This window comes from Otolemur garnettii, unplaced genomic scaffold (genome assembly GCF_000181295.1).
Source record: "Otolemur garnettii isolate 467f Iridium unplaced genomic scaffold, OtoGar3 scaffold00159, whole genome shotgun sequence".
Lineage (NCBI taxonomy): Eukaryota > Metazoa > Chordata > Mammalia > Primates > Galagidae > Otolemur > Otolemur garnettii.
Window position 1 is genome coordinate 2,261,110 of NW_003852554.1, and position 11,872 is coordinate 2,272,981.

Consider the following 11,872-nt stretch of genomic DNA (forward strand, 5'->3'; position numbering starts at 1 on the left):
CTCCCAAGTAGCTGGGACCACAGGCGCCCGCCACAACGCCCGGCTATTTTTTGGTTGCAGCTGTCATTGTTGTTTGGCGGGTCGGGCTGGGGATTCGAACCCGACACCTTAGGTGTATGTGGCTGGCGCCTTAGCTGGTTGAGCCACAGGCGCCGAGCCCATGATTAAAATCTTAACACATGCACTTACATCTTGCCTAAAACATACCACTGTTAATATATGACTTAGGGCTGGGACAGTATGTTGTGTCTAGCGAGTATTGATTTTAGTATTCTTGGCCAGCAGTGATTCTTGACTTTAGCCCAGATCTTTCTGTCCCTAGTGCCTCGCACTTTGAACCCTGTGCTCTGTCCTACACCGTGATATCCTGATTCTTTTAGTATTTATTGAACTCTTGCTGTTTGCCTATAAACACACTAAACACTTTCATGTGCATTATTTCAGTTAACATGTTAGTTTATGTCTTCCCTTACCAAATGCATATTAAGCATCTACTTTGTGCTGACCACAATACATGTACTTGGAATAAGAAGCAAGACTGCTCCCATGCCCATATGAAGGCTAGTGAGAAAGACAGACATTAAACAGATAACTGGGCTGTGATATAGTGAATATTAGTAACAGACTGACTACAACTAGCACTGAATTTTGATATGCACAATTTCATCCATTCATTAGGTTATTAAGTATGACAGTGTTACTAAAATAGTTTAATATAGAAACATTCAGCTGAAACTCATTTCTGATTCATAACACCAATATTAGATAAACTTCCATACATGCTATGAGAAAAGAAGAAAAAAGTAACTGGTTTCACTTCCTATTCTTCTGATTTTTGGATTTCTCTTTTTTTTGGCCAGGGCTGTGTTTGAACCCACCACCTCTGGCATATGAGGCCAGCGCCCTACTCCTTTGAACCACAGGCGCCGCCCTGGACTATATTTCTTATGTCACCCTTTCTGGGTATCTGTTTTCCCACTTAAAAAATGAGAGTAGACTGGGCGCAGTAGCTCACACCTCTGTACTCTTAGGCCTTTGGAAGACTTATGCAAGAGGATCCCTTGAGCCCAGGAGTTTAAGAGCAGCCTGAGCAACATAGTGAGACTCTGTCTTAAAAAAATAAATAAATAAAAATAACTTAGGTGAGAGTGTAAGACTGTTTGGCTAGCACAACCCCTTCCAGCTTGATATTCTATGTAGATCTTCTCTTCATTATAACAAAAACAACCATCACTGAAGCCTGTTATGTGTCAGATACTACACTGTGAACTTTACATGTGTTATATATGTAATTCCCATCTCCATAATCCCCTCTTAGGTAGGTGGTTATCCAGTGCCTCCAAAAGGGAAATGACCTCAGAGTCATAGGAGACTACAGAAATTTGGGATGATTTCTTGAAAATAAGTATTAGAGCCTACCATGTTCTTCTGAATGATACATAAATTAATTTCTTACCCATACTCATGTCTGTGTAAACTTTGCTTTTCTATTTGTCATTTTAAATGTATTTTTAAACAGATTACATTTATATAAGTCAAAAGTCAAAAATAGACATGTACGTAGAAAGCACTCACTGTCATCTTTTCTACCCTATTTTCTCTCCCCGTGTAGATCGACATATTTATTCATTTCTTTTTATTTATCTAAGTTTATTGATCTCCTCTAAAGAACCAGCAAATTTATTAGTTGACTAGTTATTATATTTCTAACTCATTCCTTTATGCTTTTAGCTTTAATAATTATTTTATTCACAGTGTTCCTTCTACTTTTTTATCATATTTTCCCTAGATTTTTGAGTCCAATTCTTAACTCACTTGTTTTTATTGGAGCTAGGGCTATGGTCTCCTGTTTCCAATAAACTGATATTTACATTTCCTTCCATTCCATTTTTTTAAACTTCTTTTACTGTGGCAGAGTATATATGCAAGGTATCCATAAAGTTTGCGTGCAATTTAAAATAGTTGTAAATTTTAAATTGCACATGAACTTTATGGACACCCTGTATACAGAAGTTTGCCATTTTTAATTGTGTGATTCTATGGCATTCATTCATGATATTGTCCAGACATTACCACTCTCTTCAAGCTGAAAAATCTCCAACTTTGTCACTAATTTATTTGGGGATTCGGGCAAGTCTCAGAATGATTGATTTTTATATCTACAGATGGATGAAACATTTCATTTTACAGATGAAAATATAGACTCAAACAGCTGGGGTAAACTGTTGGAAAATCTTATGGCTAGAGTTGGTCTTGAATCCAGGTTTCAGTATTATGTTTTTTCACATTTGTGGCATTCCACTGGAAGAAGACTGGAAGGTCTCTGAGGTCCCAGCCATAACAGAATCTTTCCATTCCATTTGACATTAACACATCCAATATTCTATAAACTCTTCAATTACTTCTACTTGAGAGATATTTCCCAAATACTATAAATGTTTGTGTGTATGTATGTCTTTTGCAAATGCATTTAATAGCTTTAATTCACACGCCATAAACGAAGCAATCGTGTATTTGATACCTATTTCCTTGGTCACAAGTATCTGAGCCCTTCAGTTTAAAAAAAAAAAAAGCCTTTTGGGGCGGCCCCATTCTCAGTGGGTAGGGCGCTCGCCACATACAGTGAGGCTGGCAGGTTCAAACCCGGCCTGGGCCAGCTAAACAACAAGGACAACTGCAACGAAAAAATAGTTGGGCATTGTGGCAGGTGCCTGTGGTCCCAACTACTTGGGAGGCTGAGGCAAGAGAATCGCTTAAGCCCAGGAGTCAGAGGTTGCTGTGAGCTGTGACACTACAGCACTCTACCAAGGGTAACAAGGTGAGACTCTGTCTCAAAAAAAAAAGCCTTTCGGCCGGGTGTGGTGGCTCACGCCTGTAATCCCAGCACTCTGGGAGGCCCAGGCGGATGGATTGCTTGAGCTCAGGAGTTCGAGAGCAGCCTGAGCCAAAGCGAGACCCCTGTCTCTACTAAAAATAGAAACACTGAGGCAAGAGGATCACTTGGGCCCAAGAGTTGGAGGTTACTGTGAGCTATGATGCTGTAGCACTCTACCCAGGGTAATAGCTTGAGACTTGGTCTCAAAAAAAAAAAAGCTTTTCTGCATAGTTACCTATCAATTTAATAATATGTATCATTAAGGTGAGATCTATTTTAATGAATTGCCTATTGGGCTAATACTATTAAAATGAAGAAAACGTCATTGTTGAAGCATTAGGCTTGGTTATAAATGGAGTGATGACTTTTCAATGAGTTTCTAGGAAGCAGCAGCTTTTTAAAAATCTCTCCCTCCCCTGCTCTCCATAGTCCCACCTGTCCCACATTTTAACACCTATTTTTTGCTCTTCTCAGGCCATCCGGCTCTCCTTAGAACAAGCCCTGCCTCCAGAGCCGAAGGAAGAAAATGCTGAGCCTGTGAGCAAACTGCGGATCCGGACCCCCAGTGGCGAGTTCCTGGAACGGCGTTTCCTGGCCAGCAATAAGCTCCAGATTGTCTTTGATTTTGTAGCTTCCAAAGGATTTCCATGGGATGAGTTCAAGTTACTGAGCACCTTTCCTAGGAGAGACGTAAGTTCCCATACCTATCTGGAGAAGTGTGTCCAGATGGGAAATATCCCATCATTGCAGCTGGACAAAGAAGTCCAAGACAAATCCCGTGACACAGGATACTTACTACAAGACACAGAAGTCCTTCTGTGTTTTCCCATCATTCTTTCCTCAGCTTTTGGAGAAAGTATGGCTTCCTAGGCCAGCAGACATGTACCAAGTAGAAGAGATTAAATACTAGGTCTTACTGTGTAAGAAATTAAATACTAGGTCTTCCTTCCTAGCTGTTTCCCCTATTCTAACATTCACACAAGCTTTCCCAAGGTCTCATCTCTGTATACCTCAAGGTATACCTGAGAATTGTGTGTTTAACAGCTTAACAGAGATCAGGGTCAACAATTATAGGTTTTCTAAAAATGAGTCATGCTAAACAAAAAGTATTTTGTGATTTGATAGTCTTACTAGCCTGGGAAGTCAAGAGGGTAACCTACATTCACTGTGTACTTGTATTTCAACATGGTATTTGCTGGTATTCCAGGGCAAAGTGGAGAGGTGTAGATCTATAGCTAGGTGGAGTCATTGCTGATTAAATGGTTATTTCTAGAAAATGTTGAGTTTAATCTCCCTGAAGGAACAAAAAGGCTCTGTATTTAATCCTTGATTACTCATCATATTTATTGGCAGTGTAAATGCAGACTTTAACAGATTCATGGATTATGAAAAATAAGATTCAAGAAAATCTTAAAATACTGAAATTATACAGAAATGAAGCTGCTGAAATCTTACAGAAATACATGGAAATAGATTCTTTCAGCAAAAGTTATGGTTAAATTAAGCTGAATATACATTAATAATGTGTAATGGCTGCCAACAAAAAAGTTAGCTGCATTTCAGAGATATAATCTCAACAAGAAGATGACTTAATGGTCTTGCACTAAGATAAACTACCCCTGAAAGAGTCTTTAGGCTTCAGCAGAAACAAGAAGCCTCAAGAAGCAGGAGCATGTCTAGAGCAGGGCTGGTAGTGGGGATAGGGGGCCTAGGAATCATGTCACTTAAAGAACATTACCTCTAGAGAAGGAAAGACCATAGAAGACATGATTATTATCATCAGCTGCTAGAGGGCCTGCCGTATAAAAGGGGGATCTGATTTTGTGGGGCTCCAGCCACAGAACTGAGACCAGTAAGTTGAAAATTATAGAAAGCAAAATTAGCCTAATATAAGAAAACATTTTCTCAGAAAGAAATACCTTATATTGTGAAGTGTTAATTTTCCTATCACTGGATATCAACCCACCACTGCTCTTTTCAGCAATAATAGATACATGGAGAGAGATTCATCTCTGGTATTTTTGTTTTATATGGGATTGGACTGCACTATTTAACTCCAAAATACATAGTAAATTTTAATATTCCATCATTACATCATGGTCTAGATCTAGGGACCTAGTGTCCCCGATGCTCATCTGAGACCCTCACACTGACTGTCATATTTGCAGCATAGAGACAGAAACCAGTAGTGTATTTTTAGCTCTACCACCCAACCACAATTCCCCTCTGGGATGAGGATCCTGCCACTTATATCTAGGCCCAGGAGACTAGAGTGGACTGGAGACACTGGCCATTGGTCCTTGACTGTCCTTGCCTGTTATTCCAACCTCTTTTCCTTTATTCATATGTAAGGCACAGACATGCACAGAGGGACACATGCATCAACATCCTCTTCCCACACAGCCAGCTAAGAAAACGGCCAGAAATCCTGTCACTGAAGTGCCACTCCAAATGCGTAAACTTTTAGAAAAGAACCATTATCAAAGCGTTCAAGATCAGCTTTATTCCAATACTTAGTGGTGAACATCTCACCTTGGAGAACTTACAAAACTAAGGACCTAAATTTGTCCTTCCCAACCCTTAGTTTTAAGTCACTCCTTTTCTGGGCCTCAGCTGAATGAAAGTAGTGGAAGAAACAGAGTCTAGGGATCTTCTCTGATTTTAAAATTAAGTTTTATTGTCTTTCAAATTAATTTTTAAACCTGATTAGTGACAGAGGTTGGGAAGAGAATGTCTTAAAAGGAGTTAGCCTTTTTGATCAGTACTAACCTCTTCCCATAGGGTATAAATGTGGATGTGAAAAGTTACTTCTGAAAGGAAGCAGGGGAACTGTGATGTGAAATGCAGAGGGTTCTTGGGCCTTTTTCCTGCCTTCCTGAGCTCTACTGACCAAGTTTTCAGCTTTTTCAGTGCAGATTGTTACGTCAGTCTGGATTAGCCCTAAATGGCGAGTCAGTCACTAAGAGAAAATGTACTCCTGGGTTAGCTCTCCATCACTCACCCTTTGTTTTATATTGCTGAAGAAAACCATTCAGTCTGGTTAAAATTCTCTAATGCCAACATCTGTTTCATACCCGATCGCAATTCTGCCTTTGTCCCCATCTCAAGACTTAGACCAAGTTTGTCCTGGTTCCCCAGAAAAAAGTCTAACTTGAGTAGTTTACTTCTATAGTAAAAATTAAGAACCTCCCCCTACCCATCACAGGTCTATTTTATGTTCCTTGGGCAAACTGAAATATCTGCCATAGAGTGATTTTTCTGAAATCTATTCTGGTCATTCCCTCTCTTGCTTAAAAAAACTTTTTACTAGCTCTACATTACCCTAGGATAAATATAAACTCCTTAGAATGTTTTCAAAAATATTTCACAATCTGGTCCATTCCTACCTTTCCCATCTTATGTCCTCCCTTCCAATATTTATTTCCATAACTAGAAGATAAGAGATTATTCACTATTCACTGAGTCTCTTCATAAGAGACTGTCATGCCTCTAGGCTTTTGTGTAGTCTGTTCTCTTTCTCTTCAATATCCACTCTCCCCACGTTTCCAGGCCTACTTGAACTCACCTTTTATTGCCTAGAGCTCAGATGTCATCCCCTCTTTGAATGCCTCCCTCTTCTCCCAAGCTTCCGAGCTATATACCATTGGCAGTTTGTATATTCCTCTCTTATGACACTTGTTCTATTATTTCACAGTGATTTACAAAGACTGCCCGCATCGTGTTCATATCTATCTACCCTGCAGTTCCCAGCACAGTGCCTTTTTTTTTTTTGAGACTGAGTATCACTTTGTTGCCCTCAGTAGAGTGCTGTGGCTTCATAGCTCACAGCAACCTCAAACTCTTGGGCTCAACCTCCCAAGTAGCTGGGACTAGAGGCGCCTGCCACAACTCCTAGTTATTTTTAGAGACGGGCTCTCATTCTTGCTCAGGCTAGTCTTGAACTTGTGATCTCAAACAGTCTACCCACCTTGGCCTCCCAAAGTGCTAGGATTACAGGCATGAACCACCGCACCTGGCATGGTGCCGTGTATATATATAAGCATTTAGTAACTTCAGGCTTCCCTAAATCTGCTTCTAGAGTACACAAAGAGGCTGTTCCAAATGAGAGCAGATGTCCACCAGGGATGGGGAACCTGTGGCCTTGGGGCCACAGATGGCATTTTGGATCCTTGAGTACAGCCTTTTGACTGGATCCAAATTTTACAGAACAAATCCTTTTAATAAAGGGATCTGTAGGGCCACATGTGGCCTTGAGACCACAAGTTCCCCACCCCTATATGGCCCACCCAGATTCCAGACTTAAACTCAGAAAGCCCACCCAGGACTGTTTAGGCCACCTAGAGCCAGGACTGGGGTAAGAGTTAATAGCCCTTCATCCTTGTCTGAATTTTCTCTCAACTCAAATGACTGTGTTTTTGCAAGGCTATTCTATAACAGCCATCTGTGTCTACAGGGATTAGGATCTAATTTGTAAAAGTCATCTTAAGTTACAGCCAAACTAAAGACTGTTAAAAAGCACATCTTAAAACCTTACCTCTTTAATAACAAATAATATAAGACTCTTATAGTCTTATGTGTCTCCATCCTTTTCTCCACAAAGCAGAGACTGGTTTCTCACCAAAGGACCTGTTAAACATTCTTCTGCACTCCTATCTCCCACCCAACCAAAACAATACTTTATGTTAAGATTTCTCAGCTGTCCAATTATTTACTAAGTGTCCACTGGGTATACTTCACTGAACTGAGCACAACGGAACAACCAACAGAGCAAGAGACATAGGCCTTCCCCATAAAAGCTAATTTTGAGTTGTAGGACAGTTGAGTTATGTGGTTTTATTTTTGTTTTCTTTTTCTTTTTGTTCTACTTTTCTAATAACAATTACTAAGAGAGGGGGTAGTATTTAATTCCAGAGCTTTGGTCATTAATTTCTACCTCTTGGCCATGTTAGAGCCATGTGAACATCAGTGACCCATCTGCCTTACTTGGTTGTCACCCATGAATAAAATAGTTGAGTTCTAAAAGCTGAGTAATGACACGGACCCCACTACGGGTCCTATAGTCTGACTCCTGTCTCAAATCAGAATAAGAGACTGCTGCCAGCCCCCTAATTCCCCTCTAGGAATAAGTGATCCAGACACACGCCTTTCCCAGAAAAGCTGGTTGTCATTGGTGCCGTTTGGCATGAGGTTGTCAGTGTCCCCCCAACCTTCCTATCCTGTGCTGCCACTTGCTTATCTTTCCTCTTGCCTCAACCTCCTGAGCTTTGGGTCTTTATAATGTGGGCTGTTCTCACTGGAGTTAGGTGATGTCTGAAGGTGGTCTTCAGTGAATTTTTCACTCGTGTCCTGAATCGTTTGTTTGTTTGTTGTATTGGTTTTCAAATTTCTCACAGGTTACAGTGAGCTTATTTGTGATCCCCATTTTGAATTTCATATCTGATATTTCATAAATTTACTTTGGTTGGAAGTAAAGTCCATTGCTGGAGAGCAATTGTGATCCTTTGGGGATATCAAAGGAACCTGTTTTTCCATGTCACCTAGTTCTTATGCTGGTTCTCTCTCATCTGGAACCTCCTCCCTTAGCTCAAAACAGCTTTGCAGTTCACATGTTCTCTGCTGGTAACTCTGGTGCTCAGTGTAGCAAGAGAGGAGTATACTACCTTGGCTTATGTAGTTAGGTGTTTCTGGAAATTGGGTGAGCTGGACCTCAGACCTCTGGGGTAGGTGTTCAGATGCTAGCAGTGTTGGACTAGGCTTCCCAGTTCCCAGGCCCCTAGATTGTATGCTTGACTTCTGCCATACTGAGACCAGGCCAGCAAACTTGCCCTCAAACTTCCTTGAGTTCAGGCATTGTCTGAGCTAATGAGGGGTGGGATAAAAGATTTACAGGCAGAAAAAGGGTAGAAGCACCATATAAGCCTGTAACAGGAGAGCCCTTCTTGATGAGATTAGCAGTGAAGGTTGTCTCTGTCCTTCAGGGGCACAAAAGCATGTGGATTCCCAGCTGCCACCCAGGCCCACTGCCGCAGAGGTGGTGGAAGCAGCTCAGCACTCAGCCCGCCTTGCGCAGGGCCTGCCACACTCTGGGCTGTTCCTGAAAAGCTCCAGCAGGAAGGTATGGTTTGCCCCCATGGAGGGTAGACTCCTCCCAGAGGAGATGGGCTGCTGGGTGGGAGGACTGCTAGCCCTGGCTTCCTCAGGGAGGCAGGCCTGAGGCCTGAAGCTTTTGTGCTTTTGACCACACAAAGGCACCTGCCCCTTAGATGTTTTATATCGTTGTATCTAGTCTTTTGAAATTTTCCTAAAATTTTCAAGTATTCCTAAATGATCAAGATTTAAGAATAAGAAGGAAGATTTGGGAATGGAACATCTATATATTATTAGCTAATATCAGTTCTGCTTCTCAACACCTCTCAAATCTGTTCTTTTCTTCTCTTTTCCTCCATACCACTGCCCAGATCTTCATAGCCCAGGTTAAACCTATGCTTCCTAATTCCCTGCCTCCAGTCTTGCCTAGCCCACCCTCCACCTATCTTCCGCACTATCTCTTCAATTATTTTTCTGAGACAGATTATCAGAATATTTCTCCTGGTTATTGGAAGCCTCCAGTGATTCTAATGGCCAATGGGAGAAAGTCCAAACTCCTTACCAAAGCATATAGAATCCTTCACGATATCACATCATTTCCTTTTTCTGCTCAGTTCTTCTCACTCTTTCCTATTACTTCCCCACCACACAATCCCACCATTAAACCAAAATAAACATCTTAACTGAAAGACCAAATTCTCACTGAGGTACAAAATACATTTACAAAATTATTTTAATCCTCCTCTTGCCGGCTATAAGAGGCAGCAATATCGGTGGTATTAGTGCCATTCAACGTGGGGAATATGAGGTCCTGAATTGAAATTACTTATTTGAAACATATATCAGTTATTGACCACTGAGGACTGCAGCCCAGGCGTTTCTGTTTGCCTTATTTTAGGTTGTAAGTAAAGTTAGGTTGTAAGTACAAACGTACCTGGATTATTTTGACAGGACACTTGTGTTGGTAGGTTGAAGTCATTTGGTAAACCGTTCACACAGTATTTACAACATCCAAAAGAAAGTAAATAGCAAATAATGCAGCAGCTTCTTAAATAGGTGTATATGTGAAACTCTAATCTGACATAATAGTGATCTCATTTTAGGAAAAAAATATTATCTAGCTCGAGTATTCATTTTTAGAAATATATATTATTTTCTAAGATTTTTAATTATCAGTGTCAGATAATAATTATATATCATTATAGGGTATAATGTGATACTTCGATACATGTATACATTGTAGAAAGATTAAATCAAGCTAATTAACATAATTGTCACCTCACCTACTTATTGTTTTATGGTGGTGGCAGATTTATGGAGGCAGATTATTATGTAGAAAAATACTTTCTAACTGTAAATGAAAGTCAGTGTTATGCAGACAATCCCCAAGTCACAAACATCTGACTGACTTGCAGTTGTGAACAGGAGCTATTTATTTCAGGTAATAGGTAAATGTACCTGTTCCAATTTACACACAAATTTAACTTAAGAACAAGCCGTCAGAGCCTATCTTGTTCTTAACCTGGGGACTGCCTATATATTTGGAAAGCTTTCATCATTTCTCATTTCTACATTTCATCTTTATAATTTCTATTCCTGGGTCATAGCCATATGTAGGTAAAAAATACACTTAGTTGTATTTCATACCCTGTTTATCCAACAAACTTATTTTCCAGGCAGTCCACTAGTGCTAAGGAATAAAGGCATAGTCCTCACAGTTAAGAGTATCCTGGCCTTTCATACAAATAATCTCACGTGCAGTTCATGTGGTGAATCCAAAGGACAATTAGGCAAAAGGAGCAACAGAGTCAGAGTCGGCCAGAATCCCTCTTGGCCTGGGTGACCAAGAAAGATTTTGTTCAAAACTGAGATAGACAGGATTTTTAGTGAGTTATTAAGAGAAAAACATTCTTCAGCAGGTAGGGCAGCTTAAGGAAAGAGGCTAACTTTAGAAAGCACAAGGCATGGCTAGAAGGTGGAATATAGACCAGATTGGCTGAAACGTGGGGCGTTTGTAGTAAAGTCCAGAGAAAAGGCTAAAGGGGGATTGGGAACAAAATGTATAAAAACCTGGAATACTAGACAAAAGAGCTTGGCTTTATTCCACATAAAATTTGTTGAGTAACAGAATGATATAGTCATCATGGTTATCATCAAAGTAAGAGTATTTACCCAATCATTTTTCCATAATTCACAAATACTCTGTAATTTAAAAATTCACATGGCCTGGTCCTCAGTAAATGCCCACCCTCTTGTTATCTAGGCAATCTCATTGAGTCTAATGGCATTAAATATCATATAAACAAAAAATAAATAAATAAATAAATAAAAAATATCATATAAAGAGTTACAATTCCCAAACATGTTTCTAGTCCAAGTTCTCCCCGCAACTCCAGATGTTCTCATGTGCAACCACCTACTCAGCATCTCCAGTTCATGTCTAATAGGCATCTCCAGTGAAACACAGTCAAAACTGAACTCTTCATTCTTAGCTCTCCCAGACCTGCTCCTCCTATAGTCTTCCTTATCTTATTAAATGGCAGCTTCATTCTTTTTCTTCAGGACAGTGATTTAGTTTTTAATAAGTCAAATCTCGTCTCTTCCATTCTCAAACCCTGTAATGGCTCTCCATCCAGTTCAGAGTGAAAGGCTTTCCTTGATCTAACTCTCCCTGGCACTTGTCTGATCCCTTTCCCACTCCATCTTTTCCAGTGCCCTGCATCCTTGCTATTGGTGCAATACAACAAAACACATTCCCACTTCAGGCCTTGCACTTTCTTCTACGGAATAGGCTTCTTCTAGATATCCTTATTGCTCGTGTCCTCACTTCCTTCAAGTTTTGGCTCAATCATTGCCTTTTCATTGAGGCTTTTTTTTCTTACTGTTTTTGTCAGCTTTTTTTTTTTTTTT

At 40.2% G+C, this 11,872-nt stretch overlaps 1 protein-coding gene across 2 annotated transcripts in view; it reads left to right on the plus strand.

Moving 5' to 3' along the window:
• Positions 1-11,872, plus strand: part of FAF1 (Fas associated factor 1) — a 435,975-nt gene that overhangs the window by 398,878 nt on the left and 25,225 nt on the right. For both annotated transcript variants that reach the window (XM_003799928.3, XM_023519165.1), the window contains exon 18: positions 3,350-3,565. In XM_003799928.3, coding sequence (XP_003799976.1) covers positions 3,350-3,565 — 216 coding nt within the window. The remainder of the gene's footprint in view (positions 1-3,349; positions 3,566-11,872) is intronic.